General features: G+C 58.1%; 3 protein-coding genes across 7 annotated transcripts in view; 2 read left to right on the top strand and 1 right to left on the bottom strand.

The window, feature by feature from the left end:
* Positions 1-183: 183 nt before the first annotated feature.
* Positions 184-9,028, top strand: MYL9 (myosin light chain 9). The gene is made up of 5 exons (XM_062504760.1): positions 184-272; positions 1,188-1,262; positions 6,721-6,924; positions 7,981-8,142; positions 8,311-9,028. Exons 3-5 carry the CDS (start codon positions 6,741-6,743, stop codon positions 8,481-8,483), a joined length of 519 nt encoding a protein of 172 aa, XP_062360744.1. The 5' UTR covers positions 184-272; positions 1,188-1,262; positions 6,721-6,740; the 3' UTR covers positions 8,484-9,028.
* A 5,186-nt stretch (positions 9,029-14,214) lies between these two features.
* On the top strand, positions 14,215-19,417 carry TGIF2 (TGFB induced factor homeobox 2). Its single transcript, XM_062505170.1, has 3 exons — positions 14,215-14,248; positions 15,033-15,268; positions 18,595-19,417. The coding sequence occupies exons 1-3, from the start codon at positions 14,215-14,217 to the stop codon at positions 19,120-19,122; spliced, it is 798 nt and encodes a 265-aa protein (XP_062361154.1). The 3' UTR covers positions 19,123-19,417.
* A 5,016-nt stretch (positions 19,418-24,433) lies between these two features.
* Positions 24,434-25,459, bottom strand: part of DLGAP4 (DLG associated protein 4) — a 59,177-nt gene continuing 58,151 nt past the window's right edge. For all 5 annotated transcript variants that reach the window (XM_062504737.1, XM_062504735.1, XM_062504736.1 and 2 more), the window contains one exon: positions 24,434-25,096. In XM_062504737.1, the coding sequence (XP_062360721.1) occupies positions 24,881-25,096 (216 nt within the window). In that variant the 3' untranslated portion in view covers positions 24,434-24,880. The remainder of the gene's footprint in view (positions 25,097-25,459) is intronic.

The raw sequence follows: 25,459 nt of genomic DNA, 5'->3' as shown, positions 1-25,459 counted from the left end.
TGCCCGGTGCCGCCCGGCGCTGCGCATCCCCCGCGGGACCGGGGGCACGCGTGGGCCACTGCTTTCGTCTATAAAAGGCCGTCCCGCCGCGCCAGCCCCGCGGCCCCGGCCCCGCCGCATTCTTCTGCCTTGTATGGGCCGGGCCGGGCCGGGCCGGGCCCCTGGGTGCGCCCGCCCCGTGGAGCCGCGTCCCACAGAGCCGCGCCGGCCGCCCTCAGCTCCCGCGCGTCCCGCGGCTCCGGCAGCTCCCGCAGCTTCCCGCTCCGGGACAGGTGAGGCGGCGCCGGGACCGCCCCGGGACGGGAACGAACGGCCGCGGCGGGGAGAGGGGTGGCCCCGGGCGGGATGGAGCGGGAGGGATGGAACCGAAGGGAGCAGGGGGAGCAGCCCCGAGCGTCCCGGGAGAGCAGGGAGAGCTGGCCCGGCTGCCTCGGGAAGCAGAGGGAGGCAGTGCCACCGTCCCTCCACCTCTGCGGTGCTGGAGCTGGTTCCGGGGTCAGCCTTGGGGACGGGGTCGAGGTGGCAGGAGGATCCCCGGTGTGCCCTGCCGGGCATCCTGTACCCGGGCAGCCTCTTGCCAGGCCCAGCAGGAATGTCCCGGCAAGGACAGGTGAGGACTGGTCCTGAGCCAAGCTGTGGGTAATTGCAGCGCCTTGGAGCTGGGACATCCCGGCTTCCCCGGGATGGCAGAGCTGCAGGAGCAGATCTTGCTGCCCGTGGCTTCACCCACTTCCTGATCTCTGAGGCTGTTCCAGTCTGGAACATCTGCTTTTCCTCCAAGTCTTTTTGCCGATGACCAGAGCCAAGGTCCGGATGCATGCGTGATGCTCCAGATATCTCCCCAGTGAGCTGGGAGCAACTTCAGGCAGTAAACTTCTTTAAGGCAGAAAAGCTTGGTTTAGCTCATGTCCTTCAGCCTTAAGCACAGAGGGATGTTGTGTTTTGTTTTAGTCTTTCCCATGAAAACTCCCATGAAAACATCCCTCCCAGCATGCCCTTTTGGTACAAAATGTTTCGACTGCGATAAAAGCCAGGCAAGCTCTAAAACATGGATGTGTAGGAGAAGGCACTGGCCGGAGCTGAATTCTTTGGAGTGGAACATCCCTAAGTGTTAACAACCACCGCTGCTGACCAAAGATGGTTGGGTTCCTTCAGTCGCTGGAATTTTTTTTCTCTCTCCCTGGCAGGCTCTGTGCGGTTGTAGGAGGAGTTTGCGGTCACCTCCCCCCTCCGCGGCGCTGCGGCCACATTCCCCCGCCGAGGTGAGCCCCTTAATTCCCCTGGGAAAATCGCGGACTCCGGCCGGACGCGGTATGCTGATTGCCCGAGGCCATGGAGACCTTGTGCCCATAGTTCATTTTCCGGCCTCCCCGGGCATCGGAAGGTGCTGGGCAGTTTGCACACCGAGGGTGTCTGTGCCAGAGCTTCTCCTGGGAGGCTGCAGAACGTGTGCTTTGGAAGTGTTTGCATGTGTCACATGGGTGAGGTCCTTGTGTCCTACACTTGGTGGGAAGCGACAAGTCCAGAAACCATCTGCTGAACTTGCAGCTGATCCCCATAGCTGTGCGTGGACCTGGCCAGGTCTCCAGTGTGCAGTGGAAGCTGGGGGAGGGCTGGGATGAGCTCTGCCTCCCCGGGGATCGCTGCACACTTTGCTCTGCTTCCCTGATGCTGCCCTGTGCCTTCCTCCCTGGCATCAGTGCTGGTGGCTGTGGCTGGACTGGAGACACAGCCCAGGGCTCGGGGTCTGCTTTCCTCTCACCTCCAGGCTCCCTTTCCCACATCTCCAATAAGGCCATAAAAGGAGCAGAATGGCAGCCACCTCCTTCCTGTGCTGTCGAGTGGGCTGAGGATTCCTCCTGCAGCTCCTTCTGCCTCTGGCTGGCTGTGGGGCTCCCCTGGCACCAGAAACCCTCATTGGTGAAGCCGAGAAATGCCACATCCCATGGGTATCCTGAGCAGGGCTGGGCTGGAGGAAAGGGACAGTTTAACAACAATTGAAGCAGGGAACGTGAGCTGCTCCCTGCTCCCTCCTCCAGTGTGACACCTGGTGAGCAGCCCCGGGGCTGGGAGAGGTGCCTGCAGAAGGCAAAGCTTTACAGGTGGAAGGAACAGTGTCCAGGCTGCTGCACTGCCCTGCAGCCTCCTGTGCCAGGGGGATTCTGCAAGGCACCACCTCACCCCACTGGCCCTCGTGCCACCCTGGAGGAGGGCTGGGACCTGCTATCTGTATGGGGCTGCCAGTTGGCCACATGTGGTGGGGGCGTTGGGGCAGTGCTTGCCCACCAGTGAATATGGGTCCCTTGTGGCTTGCTGGTACTCGCAGCTCACTTTGGGAAGAGGCACTGGGCAGAGGTTTGACCACAGTCCTGCCTGAGGAGCCAACGTTTGCCCTGCAGGAGTGTTCCTCGGGGCAGCCCAGGCTGCCCCAAGGAATTGCTCTTTGCCTCCCTGACCCAAAGCATCCAGTGGAGGCAGATCCTGCCTCTCCTGCCAGGATCTTTTGGAGGAGCTGCTGGAGCAGATGTCCCCGCCTAGCTGTGCCAAGGATGGCAGGGCAGTCCTACTCAGCATTCCAGAGGTGGCTCCTACTGGAGCAGCTTCTGAGGAGCCACCCTTGGGAAACCCTTAGCAGCATTTCCTGGGAGATCATAACTTCTGGGTACATGTGAACACCCCGGGGACTGGGGATGCACTGTTGCTTCTGCCAGAGGATCTGTCCTGTCCCCTGCCTGCCACCCCGCCTGCCACAGCCCCCTCAGTCCAGCAGTGAGCTCCCGCCGGGATAGTGAGCTGGAGCAGCACAGGAGGAGCCGCAGGGGAGGGTGGAAGCAGGCAGGACGGGGAAGGATGGGGCTGGGAGCGGGCTGCCTACCCTGGCAGCACTACCATGTCCGTTTGGCCTGTCCCACCCTCCCCAGCACAGCCAGGAAGCAGCACCAGGATGGAGTTGCTTGCTTGGTTTTTACCGAGGAGGAAACACATGGCAGTTTATATTTCTGATAAGGGTCCTTTCCTCTTTCAGACTAAACTGTTTACTAATTTATGAACTCTTTAGGTCAGCCCATGGTCCCTTGGGTCTGACTTTCAGGTGGGAGAGGCACAAGCCTGGCAGGAGATCATTTTGCCTCCACTGCAGGAGGCTGGGAATTTGTTTTGGCAGGAGCAGTGGCAGACGGACAAGGGAACAAGGGCAGCTTGTGACAGGCTGAGTTGGGGACCAGATCAGTGTGTGGCTGTCATGGCGTCACCCAGCACTGACCTCCTTGACTCTGCTGCCCGGGATCCCGGCTGGACCAGTGCTGGGATGGGGCTTTCAGTGGGGTTGCCAGGAGCAGGACCTGTGTCTATGCATTTCCCTCTTGCTGAGGAGGAAGCTGGAGGCTTGGTGGCTGCACCATTTGTCTGAGCTGAGTCCACCCCAGCATGCAGGGCATCTGTGGTGGCCATGCATGGCCAGGCATGCCTGCAATGCTCCTGGAACTGGGGTTTTGAGAATCCCAGAAAGCATAGCCATCAAGCCCTTGTGCAGAGCAGGGACTGGTCCAGCTGAATCAGGTCTTGCTGCAGATCCCTGCACAGAATCCATGCACAGGAACCTTTCCCCACACTGACCCAAAAATCCCTTCCCAAGTCCCAGCCAGCCCAAGGCGGCTGTCAAACAGCAGAAATAGAATGACAGAGCTGGACCTTGGGACTGAGAATATTTCCAGGGCACATTTTGGATCAAACTGCAGATCCATGTGCTGTCAAAATTGTACTTAATCCTCCTAAAGAGCACTGTCTCTGTGGAGAGGGTGCCAAGCGGTACTGCTGCTGGTCACAGTCAGGGCAGGGTAAATATTTGGATAATATTAGTTCATGTGGTAAGAGCAAAACTCCTGCTTATTTTTATAGTCTTCTGCTAATAATTCTGCTAGTAATTTGATGTGTTTTGAAAGCTGAGCCTAGTGCCATGGGCCAGCATCAGAGCTTTTATTATTTTTTCTGGCTCTGGCTTAGTGTTGTTGTTTCCTTCCTTCCTTCCCTCCCTCCTTCCTTCCCTCCCTCCCTCCCTCCTTCCCTCCCTCCCTCCCTCCTTCCCTCCTTCCCTCCTTCCCTCCTTCCCTCCTTCCCTCCCTCCCTCCTTCCCTCCTTCCCTCCTTCCCTGTCTGAGCTTCCCATACTGTTGCTGTGGGATGTCACCAGCCCATGCCACCTGGGAGTGTCACTGGTGCCCAGTGGTTCCTGGCAGAGCACACAGAGAGGGGCTGGCCTGCTGCAAAGAACTTTGTGGTGCTGGAGGAAGCTGCAGGCAGAGATGGCCTGGGGGGATGAGGTCTCCTGCTCAGCCAGTGTGGGCCCAGCTGAGCTCTCCAGTCCTGCTGCTCCCCTTGGCTGGCTGGTGACAAACATCACTTTCCTGATGGGCACTGGGAGAGAATGGAGGGTTCAGTGGATGTGGGGTGGTTTGGTGGCTGCTGTCAGGTGCTGGGGTCAGCACAAAGGAAGGAGCTGAGGGAGGTGTGGATTCCATCCTGAAATGGGGGGCATATGGGGGATGAGGGAGGACTCCTGAGGATGTGGGGGCATGTGTCCTGCAGATGAAGGGCCCTGCCTGGGCTCCATGGGTACTCCCACAGTGGGATGGGATGGGATGGGATGGGATGGGATGGGATGGGATGGGATGGGATGGGATGGGATGGGATGGGATGGGATGGGATGGGAGCCTTCATGATGTGGGAAGAGTGCACCCTGTGAGCTTGGCTGGTCACCAGGGTGTGTTGGGCTGTGATTTGGCGCTGCCTGATGCCCCTGGAATGTCCTTCAGGCACAGCCCAGCTGTGGGAACCCGGAGACCACAGCAGGCTGAGGACCAGGATGGTGGTCCCCTGCCCCAGCCCCTGCCTCTGCTAGCCCTTGAGAGAGTGATAGCAGGAGGGGAAGGAGAGTGGATCTGCTGTGGGGAGGGCAGGGGAAGGCTCTTTGGAGATTGTTTGCTCTGCTCTGGTCCATGCCAGCACCAGGGGATGTTCCCCAGGTCCCCGTGGTCCCCCTGGGGTCAGCACTAAGGACCCAGCTGGGAAGCAGATTCCAGAGCAGATCCCAGAGTAGCCTACTCAGGGTGTCCAGCCCAGCAGGGACAGTTCTGCTGCAGCTCACTGGGGTGTGTCTCCATGAGATAGGATGTGGCTCCTGAATTGCTCCATCCCAGGACACTGATGAGAAGCCCAGATCCTGCTGCCTACCAGGCATGGGGCACACAGAGCACAGGACTGATTCTCTGCTCTTCCACCAAAGAATCTCTTCATGATTCATTCATTTGCTATTGCCCCTGCAGCTGCTCCCCAAGCCAGACGCTGGCCAGCAGGAGGCACAGGGCTGTGTGTGAGGGAGGAATGGTTGTGGCACAAACATAAGGGCTTGGTGCAGTGTCCCTTCCCTGGGCTGATCTTGGGCCATCCTTTCCTGCAGGACTATCCCAGCCTGTCCCACTGGCCGAGCTGGGCTTTTTACTGCCATCCTGTCAGGCTAAGCCTGGCAGGATTCCCCTGGGAGAAACCTGAGCATCCTCTCAGGCACTGTCAGTGGTTGCTGGGCTTGCTGAGCTCCCCTGGACCAGGGTGTCCCAAACCCTGACTGCATCCCTCAGTCTGGCAGTGTGAGGACACCACCACCCCCCTGCTCAGAGACTGAGAGGGCCTAGGTGCCATCCTTGGGTGGGAATGGGCTCTCTGCTCCAGCACTGTTCCTGCTGGGGGCCCCAGCTCCAGCTGGGCATAGCAACCCCCACCTTGGAAAGACCAGGTTTTTCTGCTGTGGTCCTGCCTCGGTGGTGCTTGGGTCTGCATGGTACCCACGCCATTCCCCACACATAGACACACACTGCCCCAGCCGTGTCCCCAAAGGTGGGTCTGTCCCACTGTTGCCCCCCCTTCTCCTGGCATGCATTACCTGGAACAACAGCACCACCCTCAGTGCCCCATGGCCCTGCAGCGGCTTGTCCCCTCTCCCCTCTGCCTCTTCCCATGGGCTCCCCAGGCAGGGTGGGGGTCACTGGGACAGGGAGGGTACTGGCAAGAGGTCTTTGACCTGCCAGGAGGGGGGATGAATGGATGGATGATGGATGGGGATGATGGATGGATGGATGGAGAGATGGATGATGGATAGATGATGGATGGAGGGAAGCAGTGGCATGTGAGGAATGTGCCCAGAGCAGATAACACCTTCATGCTGCGTGCTGGAGCTGCTTCTGCGTTGCACCAGAGGGTGTGAGGGTGACCCACCAACCTGGCAGCTGGGCTGGGTCTGGAGAGCTTGCCAGAGTGAGGGGAGGTGGAGGGGCATGGTCACAGTGCCTGAAGTGCCAAGACATCCATCCCCATGGCCATGGGACTGGCACCCCACTGGGTGCTGGGCTAGGTCTCTCCCTGTGCCTGGATATGCAGAGATGACAGGCAGCAAGGAGTTTGGGGGCTGCCTGCAGCCCTGGGGGACGCTCCTGGGGAAGGGCTGCCAGTGAGTACTGCCTGCTCTGTGACTGCCCATGGAACTTGTCAGAGCTCAAGTCCTGCCCATCCCCATGCCTGACCCTGTGACTGGCTCACCTCCCTGTGTTGCCCAAGTGTGTGACGGCTGGGGAAACTGAGGCACAGGACCAGAGGTGCCAGGGGTGGTGTGTCCCTGCTTGGGCCCCCTAGCTTGGCCTATCCCCAGCCTTCCTGATGCTCCTGCCCCCAGGTACGCCCCCAGCCACCAAGATGTCCAGCAAACGTGCCAAAGCCAAGACCACCAAGAAGCGCCCCCAACGTGCCACCTCCAATGTCTTCGCCATGTTTGACCAGTCACAGATCCAGGAGTTCAAGGAGGCCTTCAACATGATTGACCAGAACCGTGATGGCTTCATTGACAAGGAGGATCTGCACGACATGCTGGCTTCCCTCGGTGAGGACAACCTGCCCTTGTGCCCCCGCAGGTCCCTCTGCCCCCAGCACCACCTCAGGACTAGGGACAGCTGCAGGATCACCTCATGTCTGCTGGACATTGGCTGCACTGGGATGCCTCAAAGTCTGGGGGGGATTTCTCTGCTCCACCAGCTGACAGAAGGGGTGTTTATGAGGTGTCTGAGGGCAGCAGCTCTGTGTGCTGCTCACAGGTGCACTCAGCAGAAGGGAAGAGACCCTTGGGGCTGGAGAAGCTCTGCCCTGGGAGCAAGCACCAGCTGCAACCATGGAGTGTTTCAGTAGTCTCACCCCAGAATGTCACTGGGGCTGTCCCATGTGGAACAAAGTCCTCCCATTGCTCTCAGCTGAGGTGACAAAGGCTGGTCCCTTGCTGGTGTGATACCTGGACTGGTTGAGACTTGCAGGTCTGTACCCACTCCCAGCCCTAAGCCATTCTCCTTTGTTGCAGACTGGGACTCCCTCCTCCCACTCCCAGTGGTACCTCCACTGCACTTTGGGAGGTCTGTCAATGATTGACCTGTCGGCCAAACCTGTTCTGGAGGTCCTGCCTGAGCGGGGAAGGGATCTTCCTCCTCCCAGGGAGCCAGAGCTCTGGCAGCAGAGAGGGGCCAGTGTTGGGGGCACAGGGCTCAGCAGAGCAGCTGAACCATCCCTGGTGCACCCATGGTGGGAGCAGTGCTGGGGACATCAGCAGCATGAGGTTTGTGTGAGGACATTGCTGCCCCTCTCCTTGGAGCTGTCAGGGGAATGGGAAAAGCTATGGGTCTCATTCCAGTAACCCTCAAATTAATTACTGCACCTCCCCAAGGCAGAGCTTGTTCCCAAGTGTGGATGAAAGCATCGGGAGAGATGCTGAGGGGGGAGCACTGGAGCTGCAGAAACTCCCTTCCCATGCTCGTGGGGTGGGTGAGCAAGAACCAGCAAATCCATTTGCAGTGGATAAAAGCCATTCCAGCTGCTTGCATGCTGGAATGTAAACGGGGGTGTGAGCTGGAGGAGCAGGGCCCTGCATCTATCCCCTGCCTGTGTCCTGCAGGGAAGAACCCCACTGATGAGTACCTGGAGGGGATGATGAGTGAGGCGCCAGGGCCCATCAACTTCACCATGTTCCTCACCATGTTCGGGGAGAAGCTGAACGGCACCGACCCCGAGGATGTGATCCGCAACGCCTTCGCCTGTTTTGATGAGGAGGCCTCAGGTACAGCACAGCCCCCCTGCCACACAGCCAGCACAAGGGCTGGCCCTCACACCTGGGAACAGTCCCCAGGCAGCTCCAGAGTGGGGTATCTTTGGGAGAGGTGGAGAATGTGTTGTGCTCAGCCCTCCTGCTGCCCCCTGCTACCACTGTCCCTTGCCCTCCTTGCAGGCTTCATCCATGAGGACCACCTGCGTGAGCTGCTGACCACCATGGGGGACAGGTTCACTGATGAGGAGGTGGATGAGATGTACCGGGAGGCACCCATCGACAAAAAGGGCAACTTTAACTACGTGGAGTTCACCCGCATCCTGAAGCATGGGGCCAAGGACAAGGACGATTAGAGCCCAGGGCCACTCACCCTTTCTGCCTCATCCTGTGCACACTCCTCACTCCTTGGCCCTTCCTTGCTGCCCCACAGCAGATTTCTCCCACGGCAAACACCTCCCAGGACCATCACCCTGCATCAGGACACGCTTGGAGGGGACACACTCCCATCACTGTGCCACTGTGTGCCCATCCAGCTTCTCTCATCACCTCTCCCATCCACTGGGTGCCCCAGAGTGGCTGTGGACCGCCCCCCCAGCATCCATTGACCCCCTCAATGCCACCATGCTACTGGTCCCAGGGCTGGGGTGAGCATCCCCTGCTGACTTGCAGGGGTTTGGGCCAGCTCCAGCCTGAGCGAGCCCCATTCAGGGCCATAGCACAGAGGAAAAGCCTCTCTCCCTCTCCTCCCGCATTCCCCCTTCAGTAAAGAACCCCCACTTTGTTCCTCCTCCCTGGCTGTTTTATGGCTTTAGAGCCTGAGATCTGAGGGATTTGGGAAGCTGAAGGGGTATATAAAGCCTGATGGCTGTGACAGATGCGTGCTGTGTGTGGCTGCCTCGTGACCAGTGCCGTGCTGTGCCCAGGAGTTTGGGAAGGTGGGTTTGGGCACTGCACCTCCTCACCTTGCTGCCTTGTCAGCCAGGGCCCCTTCCAATGGGGCAGCCTGTTTTGGAAGCTAAATTGCTCTCAAATGATGTAAAATCAGCTTGAGCATAGTTTTCTGCCTCAGCTGGTGAGCTGAAGGTTGTTCTGTTCAGTCGCTGTGCTAGGATGGGCTGAGAGACACTTGGCAAGGTGCTCCCCCCATCAGTTGGTCCAGGGTCCCAGGGGTTTGGCCACCCTTCTGTGTCACCCTGGATGGGTGCGGGGCAAGAGACAGAGAAGATAAGAAATGGGGAGGGGGTTTGTCCCCTTGGTTTGGTTATTTGTCACCACCCTGACAAGGTGTGGGAGCATGGGATGCTCCCACCTTGTGAAGCCTGCCCTGGAGGGAGGCATGAGTTTCTAGCAATTCTTTATTTAAAATGGGGGAACAAACCTACAAAACCTGGTGAAGGCATAGTGCACAGTTGAGATGCTTCCCGTATTGGGAAAGCTTGGATAGGGTCTGTGGGAGCTCCATGGATATATGCTGGGATCAGAGGCATCAGAGACTTGACAGGCCCCAGGTAATGCTCTCTCATCTGGGAGATGATCCATGAATGAAAAGCTTCTCCTAGGTCTCAGTGTGTCTATTCTGCAGGCACTACCAACACCATGAAAAAGGAAACAAACTGTCAGATGTGAAAGGGCTGAACCTGTGATCTCCAAGGGATTCCCCAGGGTCGGGGCTTGTGTTCTGCAGCAGCAGCCCCAAACCAGCCCACCTCCAGCCTCACGGCTACCAAACTTCTTCCCTAATCCAGTGCTGTGCCAGGGAAACCTATAGTTCTCCCACTGCCAGAGAGAATTCCCAGGCCTGAAGGCTTCTGGAGGCCTGGGTGCTTTATAAAACCTCCTTCACTGGGACACCCAGCAAAGTGATCCCACAGATATCACTTTGGGGCAGAGCAGCCAGTGCTGGAGCTGTGGACAGATGGGCTCCTCGGGCAGGTGCATCCAGGAGTGATGTTCAGCCTCCCTGACTCCCAGGGATAAGCTTGTGTGACCAGCCCAGATTCTTGCAGTACCAGCAGGGAGATGGACTCACAGCTGGTCTGAGCTGGGAGCTGCCACACACTCCAGCATGGGGATGTCAGAGGTGCTGCCTCAAGCCGCTGCCAAAACTGCTCAGTCTGAGCTGCCTCTTCATTGGTGTGCCTGTGATGGCACCGTATGACTTTCAACCCTGAGGCAGCAAAGCAGAACAAATTTGTTATTGGACACTGGGGTATTTATGGGTATGTATTCCTCTGACACAGGTTTCCCAGAGCAGCTGTGGCTGCCCCACCTCAGAAGTGTTCAAGGCCAGTGTTCAGATTAGACAGGATTTGGAGCACTCTGGGATAGTGGAAGGTGTCCCTGCCCATGACAGACAGAGGAATGAGATGAGCTTTAAGGTGCCCTCCAACCCAAACCATCTTGGGATTTAATGAATCTATGAAGCCCCAAAGCTATCTGGGCTCATGTGAACCTCATGAAGTTCAGCCAGGCCAAGTGCAAGGTCCTGCACCTGGCCCAGGGCAGCTCCAGCACCAGCACTGGCTGGGGGCTGGCTGGGTGGACAGCAGCCCTGGGAGAAGACTTGGGGATGCCGGTAGTGATAAATTGGATGTGACCTGGCCATGGGCACTGGCAGCACAGAAAGTCAACTGTACTTGGACTGCATCAGAAGCAGCACAGGCAGCAGGTGGACCTACCTGACTAATTTCATAGGTATTAAATAGTAGCAAAATAAAGACATTCATTCCAGAAGCGTTCACTTGGAGCAGAGGAACAACTAGTTAGGTGAACCTTTTGGTTGGTCTAGAAGGGCTGCTCCCAGTGCAGAAGTGTTTCCCAAGCCCAGAGGGCTCCTCACATGTGTCACCTTGTGCCCGTGGACCCTGGGGCTGTCCCTGGCCCCATCCCCTCTGCAGCTTCCCCCCAGGTATTTATCCCAAGGGATGAGATTCCCTGAGCCTGCTGTGCTCCAGGCTGGGCAGTCCCAGCTCTCTCAGCCTCTCCTCACAGCAGAGATGCTCCAGTCTGTCCATCACCTTCCTGGCCCTGTGCTGGACTCTGTCCAGTCTGTCCCTGTCTCCTGTACTGGGCAGCCCAGCTCTGGGCCTGGTCTGTGACACAGCTCCCAGTGCAGCCCAGGACCTCCTGACTGTGGAGTGTTTGCTTTTTTCCAGTGCTGTGAGCTCTATCCTGGTGTCCCTACACTTTTGCCATGTCCAGAGATGTAGGTTAGAGGAACATCAGAGAGGAAAAAGGCATAAGCAGTGCCAGCTGAGAGAGGGTCTACCTTGCCCTATGGCCTCCAGGAAGGAAACAGAGCAGAGCTTCCCCATGGGAAGGGACAGGAGGAGATGGAGGGGCTGCAGTGCCCAAGAGAGGGGCTCAGGTGCTGGAACCCAGCTCCCAGGACCAGTCCTACTGGGGGAATCCAGTGGTCCTGAGCAGGGAGCAGGACCTGCTGCTGAAGCAGTGGTTCCAAGAGCAGGGCAGCAGCAAACAGCCAGAACAGCCAACCACATATCCAATTTTCCTTGCTAAAAATACAGATTGAATATCAGAGAATGGCCAAAGGATGAAGAGAGTCCACTCTGGGAAGTGTTGATTCCCTGGGAGGCTGTCTGGGATTCCAGCATCCCCCTGGGATTCCAAGCATCCCCCTGGGAATTCCAGTTTCCTCTGGGAGTTCCAGCTTCCTCCTGGATTTCCAGCATCCCCCTGGGGTTCCCAGAATCCCTCTGGGTTTCCAGCATTCCCCCTCAGGCTCTTGTTGGCCGATTGTTGTTCAAATTGCTGAAGTTTAATAGTATTATCATGTCAATGGGCCCAGGCAGGGCTCAGCCTGGACATGCTCCTAGTGGGAAGGGCAGGGAGACGCACCACAGCCCCTTCCCTGGCCCCTCATCCCAGAGGCTCCTTACTCCCCATCAGCTGGGAACTCTCTGGGATGCCAGGCTAGCTTGTTCAGGGATTTAGGCTCCTTCCATGCTCTGTTCAGGCACCCAGTGCGATTTTTCCAAAGTTGCTTCCACACTACCAGACCAGGGAGCAAAGGTGGGTGGAGAGATCCAGGTAGGGCTCATGGCCCAGCCCTGGGCACGTGGTTGAGCCCAGTTGTCTCAATTTGGTGAAAGACTAAACCAGCATTTTCCAAAAGGTGGGAGCAAAAGTAGACTGCTCAGGAGGACAGTCCTGCTTGGGCACTGCGGCTGACACAGACCCCGGGGTGCTCTGGGGTGTCACACACCAGGCTGCAGAGGGAGCAGACTGGGCAGGATGAGCCCATCCTGCCTGCTGATGGGCCTGGTTTGCAGTGGGCAGGAGCCAGCCTGGTGTGCGTGGAGGCCAGGGGATGCTCCCTGCCCTGGAGTGACCCTGCAGAAGGGTGGGAGGTACTGCCAGGGCTCCCCACACCCTACTTGTGCTTCACCAGCCCCTGCTGCCTTGGCGTTAATGCCGCAATAGCAGGTTGGGGCACAGTTCTGCTCAGGTCATGGAATATTTAGGAGCAGCAAAATAAATAATTTAAGGAGTTCTTTTTCTTTTGCTATTTAATTCCTTATTGCGCTACACATCCTACTTTTCCCAGACCAAAAATTGACCATAAAATAAAGGGTTTTGTAGCTTTTTTCAATACATGAAGGGAGTCCCATCTTTTACTCTGCAAGCAGCAAAATGCGGAGGGAGGGAAGCTGCAGCACAACCTGCAGAGGTGGTGGAGTCTGGAAGGGGGCAGCTGCCCCTGAGGCAGAGTGACATCAGACCAGGCCTTCATGGGGAGAGGTAGACCAGGACCCGGTGACTTTTGGGGTGCTGTGCCCCAGCAGCACACAGATTCCTGGGATGCATGTGCCTGGCCTGGCAAACGTGGATGTGCCCAACATGGGGGATGGACATCCTGAAAAGGACATCCCCAAGAGACACGCTGAAGACAGGGGGCAGGGCTCTGGGCTAGCTGCAGAACGGGGCTGTCTTGGCTGCCCACGGTGGTACTTCCTCCATCACAGGTGCTAGGACGTGGCACCACTGCTCAGAGCAGCTCCTCTCTCTTCTTCCCACCGATGAAGATACCGCTCCAGGGGACCCATGATGGACACATCTCCTTGGGCTCCATTGAACACCTGGCAGAGAGTGACAGTGCAACCCAGCCTCAAACTAGAAAAGGGCACAGAGCTGTGGTGGGAAAATCCCATGCTCACCACATCCTGGACCAGCAGCATATAAACAGAGTTATTTGGTCCCCAAAATTTCAAAGGTGACATTGGGTTCTGCTGTGGACATGGAGAGGAACAGGGAGAGCAGAAGGGCTTCCAGAGACCTTGGCCAGCCTGATGGTCATGGCACAGCAAGGGTTCCACCTGATTCCTTCTCAGTCTCCACCATTGCTTGGAAACACCTTCCTCTGTCATGGGAGCAGTGATGTGCTGGGCTTCTGATTTCCCATGGGTATGGACCAAACAAAGCACTAGTGGAATTTCAGGGTGCTCTGAGTTCCCCAGGGTTCTCACTCACACCTGCCACTGCAGGTCCTGTCCCAAGGCCTGTCTCTGTCCTCTGCCCACAGGCACCAGTAACTTCTGGGGGTCAGCTACAGGATTCAGCCGAGGGGAGGAACTTGTGCAGTGCCTTGTGCGGCACCTCTGTGTGGATGTCCCTGGGTGAGAGCTCCAAAGTGGGTGTCCCTGGGTGGGTGTCCCGAGGGTTGCGGGACACCCACGGTGTTCGTGGCTAGGTGTCCCCAGGGACGCCCCTGTGCGGGTGCAGCTCCGCGGGGCCGGGCGGGTGCGGGGGCTCCCTCTGTCCCTGCCCCTCCCGCCGGGGGCCGCGTCCGGCAGCGGGGCAGAGCCCAGGGGTGCGCCGGCGCCAGGTACCGGCCGGGACTCGGCGGGGCGGGGGGGCCCCGGTGCCCGGTGACAGCCGGGGGCGGGCGGGCCGGGGCCGGGGGCGGGGGGCCCGGCGAGTTCCTGCCTCCTCGGGAACAAAGGGAACTCTGTCTCGGCATCTGTCACCGCCGCCCACCCAAAACTTTCCGCCGCGCCCGGCTGCCCGCCCGCCGCCGCGGGACGGCCTCGCACCGGCCCCGGCCCCGAGACCCCGGCGCGTCCCATGCGAGCGCCCAGGCGGCGGCGGCGGCCCGGGGGTGAGCGCAAAGATGGATCCCGGGGGGCGCGGGGGGAGCGGGGCGGCCCCAACCTTTGTGCGGGACGGAGCGGGCTGGGCCGCGCCGGCGCCTCCCGAAGTTTGCGGGAGCCGCGGGCGGGGGTCCCGCTGCAACCTGGAGTTACGGCGGAGTTTGCACGGCCGGGGAAAACTAGGGGCCGGCAGAAGGTGCGGGGCCGGGGCCGTTGTCCGGCTCCTCTCTCCCCGCCGCCCGGGGGGCCGCGGCCGCCGCTTCCCCGCTTTGTGTCGGCGTCCCCGGCCCCTCGCCGCCTGTTGCGGCCGGAGGAGCGGCGGGGCCCGGCCCGCACCGCCCCGTTGCGCCGAGTCGAGTCCCCGGCCCGTGACAGCCGCCCCCGCCTCCATCCCCGCCGCACAATGACCCCGCGTGGTTCCTCTCCCACTCTCCAGCTCCGGCCTCTTTCTCCTGCTGAGATTGTTTTTGTTTTTAACTTCCCCTCCTCCCGCCCCATCCCATGCTTGATTTCTTTCCCCCTCCCCTCCCCCTCCACGGTGCCCCCCGAACCCCGAGTGCCCTCGAGTCCTGTGCCACGCGCTGAGCTCCTCCGCACTCCCGGGGCTCTGTTTGGTGCCTCTGTTGTCCCGCCGGTGGCGGTCGTTTGTCCACCCACCCCCCCCCCCCCACCCCGGGGTCTCTGCCTCAGGATTCTCCCCCAGGCAGGCTCACAAGGGGAGGTCGGCGGGAGGCCCCTTCTCCTCCCGCGACCGGACACCGCCTGAAGCTCCCTTTGGTTCACCCTCTCCAGGCTTCAGCCAGGGAGGTCCCGCGGGCAGCTCCACCATGTCGGACAGTGACCCGGGGGACGAGGACGGCGCCACATCCCCTGACCCCTCGCAGTGCAAGAGGAAGAGAAGAGGCAATCTCCCCAAGGAGTCGGTGAAGATCCTACGGGACTGGCTGTACGAGCACCGCTTCAACGCCTACCCTTCGGAGCAGGAGAAGCTCAGCCTCTCGGGGCAGACCAGCCTCTCCGTGCTGCAGGTAGGAGCCAGCCCCCACCCTCTGGGGACACCGCCGGGGACACTGCCATGCACTGTGGGACAGGAGAACCGCACTGAGGATCCCAAAGGACTGGGCTGGCTGGGATCATTTGCCACTGAAGGGCAGCGAGGAGGCCCGGGAAGGGATGTTGGGGAAGGAGAGGCACCTGTGTGAAGGGAGGGTCTCTTCTGGGGAGACGTCTGAGCCCTGGAAACCAGCTCTGATGGAGCACACAGCATTTTGGCCAGCCGGAAGGCAGAGGACTGGAGTGGTGACAGACTACCTACCCTGTTGTCAGTAAAAGCTGCACAGGTGGGAGGGTTTTGGGGTATGCTACTTTATCCTGTTCCCCTGGACACCCCCAGCAGAGGCCAGGATGACCACCCCCTGTTGCACAGAGATGGGCAGAGGACAGCCCTGGGGCTGGGCAGGGCCGGGAGTTGGACTTGACCATCTTTGTGGATCCCTTCCAGCTCAACATATTCTGTGATTTTAACCAGGAGGGAGAGGCTGTGCTGCACTTGGAGCCCCCTGGGCTGTTAAGTGCTGGCTAGCCCACCTGGTCCCAGTTACACCAGCTGCATTAAAGGGAGCCCTGTGGAGGAGTCTCCCTGTCCTGCTCCTAGCTGTGGGCTGATGTTCTCCATGTGGCATCACTGTGGGTGCCCAGGCAGGAGCCCTGGGCAGCAGTGGGATTGAGCAGCACTTGTTCTTCCCCCTCTGATGCGGTTGCTGCCTGTGTTTAGGGTGTCTGGGAGGGCCTGCCTGCAGCTGCTGTCCCTGTGTTCCATGCACAGGCCTGTTGCCCATGGCCCCTCTCCCAGCCTGACAGGGTGTGGGCTTCACTCTGTTCTCTGGATCTGGGGTGCAGGGCAGCAGGCAAGGGCCACTGGGTTTGCTCCTCTCCTGCAGCTTCCTCTGTGCCTCTGGCTCCTCTACCTGTGGCTCAGCACAGTCCTGGCCAGCTGTCCCAGCCCAGACACAGAGTGTGGGCAGGGGCTGTCTTCTTCCCCTCTCCCAGGTCAGCAAGGCAAACCAGAATTTTGTCCAGCAGCTGCTCTGGGGACAGGCTGGAACTCCTGGACAGGCCTAAGGCTGAGTGTCAGGGGAGCAGCAAGGGGCCTGGGGCTCTGGGAATTGGGCTTGTCCTGGCCCAGGTTGGCATGACAGTGCCTGGCATTGTCAGGGGTTGCCAGGGCTCAGGTGGGACTGGCAGGTGCCTGGCTGTCAGTGTCCTGAGCCCCGTGGCACCTAGGAGGGGGTTGGCACACAGGTGGGCTTATGCTGAAGTGTGGCCCTGCTGTGTGCCAGCTGTCGTTTGCCTCAAGTGACCCACACAGACAGTGTGTGCCCCCTGTACCTGCTGGACAGGGGGTCCCAGCCCGATGGCATTTCCCAGAGGGGTTTCTGCCAGTTTGAGAGGATGCAGCAGGAATCTGTGGGGATGCTCCCTCTGCCTGTTGGGGTGGAAGAGTGGGACACCCCACAGTGTGACTGTGAGGTTCAGTTTGTGATACTGATCTGACCCTTCCAAAAAGCCTCTGGAATGCAGGGCACAGCCACTGGCCAAACCCCTCCAGCTGTTTCTTTGTGCACCCCCCTGCCTGCTCCAGTGGCCTGGGGAGCTGGAGCTGGGCACTGGCAGCCAGGGATCAGGGAGAGCAGGAAGCTCTGTGCCTCCCTTGCAGAAATTCCAGCACTAGCAAAGTGGCACCTGGTCCCACTGAGGCTTCCTGGACAGCAACAGCTTTACAAGCCTGTGCACTGCTGTGGGATGGATGGGCTTTTCCTCCCTGTGGAGGAGCTGCTGCTCTCACAGTGCTGGGGGGACAGACGCTGCTCAAAGGGACAGAACAGGGTGTGCTGGTGGGAGGGAAAGGGGTGACCATAATTAAAAAGCAATGAAGTGCTTCAGAGCCAGAGCATATCCCAGTTGTGTGGAAGTGCCTGCTGTCACAATGGCTGTGTGTGCCTTTCTCCATGCTGTGTTGTCCAATGGGAATTGAATGCTGGAAGGAGCATGGTGGCAGGGACAGGCAGGATTCTGGGGAGCACTGAGGAGTTGGGCTTTTTATTGGGAGTCCATCTCTTTGGTTGGGGATCACAGTGGTAGATGTCCAGGATCATGTCAAGGGGATCCAGCTAATGGTTGCAAGGGAGTGGGTTTGGAACTGAAAAGGGAGTAAGGCTGGTGTATTTGAGGGTTTTAATGCCAAAACTGTCCTAAAGAAAAAAATGACAACTGAGATCTTGCTGTGATTGAAATTGTGGCAAGTTCTCTCTCCTTGGGGGAAATATTTTCCATAGCTGTTGATTTAGGAAAGATCAGACTTTTTTTTCCCCCCCTTGATTTATTCTCTTCTAACTGTTTTCTAGGAAGAAGGATGTAACATTTTATATAAAGATGCTGAAACACTCCATGGCCGAGGCCCAGTAATGGCAAAGGGCTGCCAGATGTGCAGCCTCTGTGCTGTGCAGATGTTTGGGAGAGCCTTTAGCATGAGCTGTGACCCTGCTCCTGGGCAGAGGCACAGGAAAGAAGGTGTCTCTGCTGCCCCATTCCCAGCCCTGTTAGGGGTTGAGAGGCTGCAGCTCCATCACCTGATGATTTCTAGGGTTTTTCATCCATACCGCTCTCCTGCCATCCATCTGCTGTGGCAGCCTTGATGTTCCCATTCCGGTTGACAGCATGTTGGCACTGGCAGCAGTGTGGAAACAGGGATGAGCTCCAGGATGGATCACCTGGAGAAGGAAGAATTGTCCCCAGCTGGGGACCTGCAGGATGGGCTCTGAGCTGGCTCTGTGCCATGCTGTGGCCTCTGGCTGGGGCACAGCAGGAGCTGTGCTGTACCTGCCTGCAGCTGGGACCTTGAGGCTGCAGTGGGGGCACAGCACTGAGCCCCTCCTTCCCTGGGGGAGCAGTTCTGCTCCCAGGCACCCCAGGCAGTGCTGCTGTAGCTCTGGGGTGCCTCCGGCCCCGGGCAGTGCAGGCTGTGCCCGTTCCTGCACTGCGGTGGAAAGCAGGAGCCGTGGGGCACAGTCCCACGGGGGGGGCTGGCAGGGCCATGGGCAGCCAGGAGGAAGGCGCTGCCCCGGGCAGGCGGTGCCGGGCAGGAAGCAGCCGGTGTTGGGGTTTCCGTGGGTGCCAGCGCTAGTTGTGCCTCTCTCGAGCCCCACGGGAAGGAGGTGCGGGGCTGAGGGGGAACCTGTGGTAATCTGGGTGTGTGGGAGCTGCTGCTCTGGCCTGGGGGAGCTGCTGCTGGGTCTGGGGGAGCTTCTGCTGGCTTGACCGGGGCTGACCCCACCACACCCCTCTCTTCTCGCAGATCTGCAACTGGTTCATCAACGCCCGGCGGCGGCTGCTCCCCGACATGCTGCGCAAGGACGGCAAGGACCCCAACCAGTTCACCATCTCCCGCCGCGGGGGCAAAGCCGGGGATGTCGCTGTGCCGCGGGGCACCGCTGCCAGCTCCGGGCTGCTCGTGGTGCCGCCCGCAGGGGCCTCCAAGGTGCTGTCCATGTCGGTGTGCCCGCAGGTACTGTGCCACCCGGCGCGGGCGCTGGCCGTGGTGAGCGCCCGCAGCCCCGAGTGGGAGAAGCCGCCCGGGCCCGAGGCCGTGCCCAGGGTCGGCAGCACCCTGACCCTGCTGGCTCGGGCCGAGGCGGGCAGCCCCACACCCGGACTCTTCAATACGCCGCCCCCCACGCCCCCCGAGCTCTTCGGGGACGACTTCAGCAGCTTCCAGCTGCTGGTGGAGGTGGCCCTGCAGAAGGCGGCCGAGCTAGAGCGGCAGCGGCAGGGGGGGCAGCTGCCCCTGGCTCCCCACACCGAGCCCCCCGGAGCCCCCAAATAACGCCGGGCCAGACCCTGCAGGGTGCCCTTCTCGGGGGGAGCCCGACCGTCCAGGCCTCTGCCACTCCCCACAGCCCATCCCAGGAGCGGCTCCTGCCTCCCGGGGGCTCTGGTCTCTCTCGGCAGTCACGGCGGCAGAGGAAGGCCTGTCCCACCTCGCCATCCTCCTGCTGGGAGATGCCCTGGCTGCCGAGGACAGGACGGTGCCCAGCCCTCAGCGCTGGCAGTGCCCTATCCTGCCTGGAGTGGGCACTGAAGCTCCCCTGGAAAACCTGCTGATCTCTTCCTCTCCTGCAGACGAGGGTACAGCCAGCTCCATTTCTTCAGGGAGATAAAGCGAACCTATTTTTTTTAATGCCAGTCTCTCTTTCAAGGACTGGATGGATGAAGAGCTTTGTCTCCCAAATTGCTGATCTTTCCCCCCTCCCACCCTTCTCTCCCTGGCCCCTCTTTTGTTTTTGGGGGCCTTTCTGTTTCCCGGGGCTGGCCAGGGCCCTGCCTTGCCCAGGGAAGGGCAAAGGACAGATGAACTGGAAACATGGAGTCTGTGGCATTTTATCATGGAAAAAATAGGACCCTTCTCTTCCTTTTTAGGTTGTTTTGGATGCTGCCAGTAGAAATCTCTATGGTGCTGTTTAGGAAGATTTAAAAAAAAAAAACATTTTCCCTTAAGTTGTGATTTATTACATGATTATTACTTTTTAAATTTTTTAATCTATAAGCATTTCCACACCTTCCCCATATTCCCCTCGCCTTCGTGAATGTGTGCACACTGTGCTGAGAGCAGTGAGCGCGTGGCCAAGCCTGGGCTGAGCTGAGACTGTGAATTTTGTACCGACTTAATTTCCTTTTTTATTTTATTTTCCATAAAACCTTTGGAAAAAGGCGTGGTGCAGGCACGGCCACGTGCGTGCTACAAGTGCAGCGCGGGGTTCCTGGGGAAGTAGCGCTGGACAGGCGGAGGATGGAGATGTCCCTGCCTGTCCTCTCCTAGGGTGGCTGTGCGGTGCTGGGGACCTCTAGTGACAAACTGGCGTGTGCTGGGAGCGGCTGGCCCTGGGGCGCTTGGGGCTCTGGGGCAGTTTTTCGGCTCTGGGGCAGCTCCTGGCTGGGTGTCATTTGCTGTCCCTGGGCTCTGTGGTGGGGTCAGGTACTCTGTGGGATGTGAGTTAATGACCGTGCCCTGTCTATAGGGCCACTAATCCTGCCGGTAATTAGCCAGATGAGTTGATGACTAGAGGGGGTAAAGCCGCAGGACTGTGAGCTCTGCAGGGCTGGGGGAGAGCACTGGAGGGGACTGGACTGGAAGGGAAAAGTGCCGATTTTGGGAACTGGTGTGTTCCCACCCCCCATGTCTTTACGGGAGAGGGTGCTTGGGAAGGCTTCCCAATAGCATCACCTTGGCAGGTGCCCTGTGCAGTGCTGGGGTGGCACTGGGGCGGGTGGGTGCCCATTGTCTGCCTCTCACCCCCACCTCCATTTCTATGTCCAGCCTTTGTTCGCCCTTTGTCTCCTTTCTAGGGAAAGTCCTCATTTTTGGGACTCCCTCTTTCACCTTGTCACCTCCCTGCAACTCTGTCCCTTCCCTTGGGGGAGGGAGGGGCTGTTTGTCCTCCTGCTCCTCTTGCCCCTGTCAAACTGAAGTGGTTTTCTTCTCCAGAGCTGTGCCTGTGCCAGGGGCTGATGCTGCTGCCCTGGGATGGACCAGAGAAGTGGGAGGGCAGGAATTAATGGAATTAAATTTATGGAGAAATAACAAACTACTGTAAATATCTTTTTGTTTGTTTTTCTATTGTCAAATAAAAGGGTTTTTTTAGTTTTGGTTGTTATTTTTAAATACAAGCTGTATGTCAGAGTGAACTGTGTTATTTGGTTCTTCAGCACCAGGAGAAATCCCTGGGCCACTCTTGAATAGCATCCAGGTGTCCCCCACTCTTCATGAGCTGCTGGGGCTTTGTGCTAGGGGCGAGAAATAGGGGATGGGGCACATTCCAGTGGGAGTGGGGGGCTGGAGCCACGGCAAGGTCTGCTAGCCCAGCTCTCTGGTCTGCACTGTGACAGCGGGTCACAGCTGGGGCCACCACAGCTCTGGGACGCCAGGCAGCTCGTGCCTCCACCCGGGCCTGGGGACCCCAGGCAGGTCCCACCACAGGAGCCCAGCAGCTCCCGGCTCCGGACACGGTGCTGAGCGATAGCGTGTGCGCACAGGGGTCACCCGGGGGTGGCACTGCTCTGACCTTCCCACTCCCACCCCCATCACCCCTCAGGGGATCGGCTGGGGCGGGTGGTGCTGGGAGGGCTCCTCCCATAGCATCTCCAGCCCTGTCCCAGCCCTGCAGCCCCCCAGGCCCCGGGCTCTGACCTGAGCACTCAGAACAGCCGCGTTAATGTGACTCCCTTGTACTTCCCAGAGTGGTTAAAGACCATTTAGGCACAGCCCCCTGCCATGGGCAGGGACACTTTCCACTACCCCAGGGTGCTCCAAGACCTGTCCAACCTGGCCCTTGACTCTTCCAGGGGTGGGGCAGGGCTGCTCTGGGGACCCTGTGCCAGAGCTTTCCCACCCTCACAGGGAGGAATTTATTCCCAATATCCCATCTATCCTTGATCTCTGTTAATGTGAAGCTGTTCCTATCCCTTGTCCAAAGTCCCTCTCCAGCTCTCCTGGAGCCCCTTTAGGCACAGGAAGGGACCCTGAGATCTCCCCGGAGCGTTCCCCTTTCCAGGTTGAACACTCCCAGCTTTCCCAGCCTTTCACACTTCTCACTCCACTGCCAACACTGTCCCAAAACTCCCCACGAGTGAGTGACGCTCCGGGACCCCTCCCTGGCAGCCGCCCCCCCACGGCTGGGCGGGGCGTGCCCGGGCTGTGCCCAAAACAGCGCAAGGAGCCGGGTGTGCTGCGCATCCCGAGGGTCCGGGCAGTGCCGGGAGCGTGTCCCGACACGGGCGCTGCCCGTCTCCGTGGGGGAACCGGGCCAGGGCCGGGCACAACGAGCCGAGCCGGGGCTTCCCGTGGATTTCCGGGGAACGGGCACTGTGCGGCTGGGGTCGAGAGCCACGGAAAGAGCCGGAAGAACGCGGGGCTGCAGCGCCTGGCCGAGACGGGGATGGGGACACAGACACGGCGCCCTCCAACCCAGCCTGCCGAAGCTGGGCACCGAGCACGGGGAGGCCCCGCCCACCACGCCCACGTCGACGCCCTTTCTCGGCCATTCACCGCAGAGGCACGTACAGTGCTGTAATTGGTTGATACGGCCCGGAAGTCCTTTGACGGACGGCCTCACCGCCTGTATCCACTGGGGGCGGCCATTTTGTTTCACCCGCCATCTTATAGCAGGGCGCAGCCATTTTGTTAACGTCACACCGCCCTGTGATTGGCAGGCAGCCATCTCGTGACACCACCATCCCCACGTGATCTCAGGCAGCCCCGTGATTGGGTGCCCGCGTCCTTTGGGCTCAGAATGAACAGGTGGATAGAAGGAGTGAGTATGAAATTATTTATAAAAGGGGTGTTAAATATCTACAACAAATCTGAGATTTATGAAAGATGTGTTTAAATATGTATAACACATTTTTGTAAACGTCTTACACATATTTATATGCATATGGAAGTACGTAGCTCTACCTCTGTATTTATGTGTTTTAATATATGTAGGTGAATTTAAAATATTGTATTAATTATAAGATACAAAATCATATTAAAATTAATTTTTACAGCTGTATAAATTCACTTACATGTTAAAATATATGGACATACATAGATATATACAAATCTGTATTATGTAAGAACATAAATATTATGAGCAAGCCCAGCCCAGGGCAGCAAGGATCATTTCATCAGTCCATTAACAGCAGCTGGAAAGAGCAAATGATAAAAATAAATAAATAAACCTCCACATTTCCTTGGTGTTCCCCCTTTCTATGTCAGAGATCCCTAGAGCCGCATGTTTACAAATTGGCCACAAAACCCAACAGTGCAACCCGACCGTGTCTCTGCCCCCATGGACTCTTTAGGTTTGGGAAAGGCCTCCAAGATGAGTCACAGCTGCTGCCAAATCCCAGTATGCCCACACATTCCCAGGTGCCACCTGCACACAGCTTTCCAACACCTCCAGGACTCTCCTGCCCTGACAGCCCTGGCCACATTTCCCATGAAAGCTTTTCCCCCAGTAGCCAATGTAAACCTCCCCTGGAGCAACCTGAGGCTGCTTCCCCTTGTCCCCTGGGAGCAAAGCCTGACCCCCACCTCCAGGCCAATCTGAATCCCAGCACAGCCAAGCTGGGGGCAGAGACCTCTGACAGCCACTTTCCTGGACAGCCCCAGACAGCACACAATGGGCAGTAGGCAGCATTCAGGATTTCACTTTTATTTATTTTTTGCCTTCTGAATCACCAACTCTCACTGAAACCACTGGGATTCCCCCTCCACCCTCATGACAGTAGCACACAATCTCCCAACTTGTTCAAACATGTGACAAGAAAAAAAAACAAAAAAAAAAAGCCCCAGCAAGATCCCTCAGGATGGGACAAAAACCCTTCAGTGTGAGAGGGTGGCAAAGAATCAGGGGGTGGCAGTTCTGGCTCCAAGGAGCCAGACCAGAAGGGAGACCTACAAAGGGAAAAAAAAAAAAAAAAAAAAAAAAGGGCTAAAAAATATTTAGCAATCCTTCCTCTACCCAGAGAGCAGGGAGATAAGGAAAAAAATAGTCATCTGCTTACACACAGGGTATATATTTTTACACACACTTGGACACACATCTAGATATAGTACATGTAAAAATATATGCTATACATCTGCCCACCCCCACGGTAGTGTGGGCAGGATCCATGTGTAGGAATTACTATACAGGTACTACTAAGTGTATATGTGCATATGTACACCCCCTCCTCCTGGGCACACCGACCCTACAGCCCTGCTGCAGCAGCTCCTCTCTCCTCCGGCCAGCCAAGGAAAACAGTGTGGGAATGGGAATCAAAGCGATGTGCCTCATGCTCTGTCCTTCAGCTCCGCTCCTGTGCTGGAGTAGGGTCCGGCTCTGAGGATCCCCTACACCAGATTTATTGCACGTTTTGCTTCTGGGCTGCATTTCAACCCCACAATCCCCAGCCCCGGAGTCCTCTCCCTCCAACAAAGTGAGGATATGGCCCCCTGTGCCTGTCCGGCCCTGCCCCGACATCCCCATCCCAAGAGCACAAAGGCCAGGAGGCTGTTGGCTGGAGAGGGCAGCAGGAATGACACACCATGGGTGTTCTCTGCAGGGACAACAGGGTCCCGACACAGGAACCAAAACCATGCAAAGGGTGGGGGAACAGGAGCAGGAGGAGGGAAAAATAAAGGATGAGAAGGGCAGAACAGATCTGAGGAGGAGGAAGAACACAGCATGGCAAGTGCTCAAGGCTTCATGTTTTCTTATCCTCTTCTTGTAAACAAGCTAATAATTCTCATGAGATAGAACAAGTAAAAAGACTGAAGTTCCAAGTTGAGGGGCTGGAGCTCCCAGGAGTCTGTCCAGTCCATTAGCAATACCACAGCTGGGGAGAAAACAAGGGGCATTTTTTTTTTAAATTTTTTTTTTTTTTTGCTAAAATCTTCATTACTTAAAGCTGAGAGAGAAAAAAAAGCCAACTCAGGAGCCCTTTTCAAGGATGGCTCATTGTCTCTAGACTGAATAAATCACACTAATTTCCAGAGAACCTTTTTTTTTTTTTTTTCCATTTAATGACTTATAAAAGCCACGGGCTGGCCATGGCCAGGCTCAGAGGCGGGTCTGGGCCTCAGGGACGTAGATCTCAATGCTGTCGGCGCTCTCGGTGGCTGAGTTCTGCCTCACAGATGCCGCGCGCTTGGCCGCCATCAGCCGCTTCCGCGCCTCCTGCCGTTGCTTGTCTGAGTCGGAGCCTTTGTCCCGGCTCAGCTGCGATTTGGACTTGGCCGGCTTCTTTGGCACTGGAGGGGGTGGTTTCTTCTCTTCCTTTAGGGAGACAGGAAGGAAAAGCCAGACCTGATATAAATGTATGCAGTTGGGCGCTGGCTTGGCCCTGGTGGGTCCTTGCCAGAGGGAATAGGATCATGCTGCCCTGATTTCTACAGGAAGCCATTTTGCATTTCATGTAGTCTCAGAATGTCCTGAATGGGAAGGTACCCACAACAATCATGGAATCACAGAATGGTCTGGCTTGGAAGATCATCCAATTCCACTCCCCTGCCATGGCAGGGACGCCTTCCACTAGACCCTGTCCAACCTGGCCTTGGACATTTCCTAGGATGGGAGTCCACAATCCAGAGGCTGATGATCCACAAACAGGATCATCAAGTCCAAGCCCTGCAGGGCACC

This window comes from Cinclus cinclus, chromosome 18, assembly GCF_963662255.1.
Source record: "Cinclus cinclus chromosome 18, bCinCin1.1, whole genome shotgun sequence".
Classification (NCBI taxonomy): domain Eukaryota; kingdom Metazoa; phylum Chordata; class Aves; order Passeriformes; family Cinclidae; genus Cinclus; species Cinclus cinclus.
This window is presented reverse-complemented; position numbering and strand designations above follow the sequence as displayed.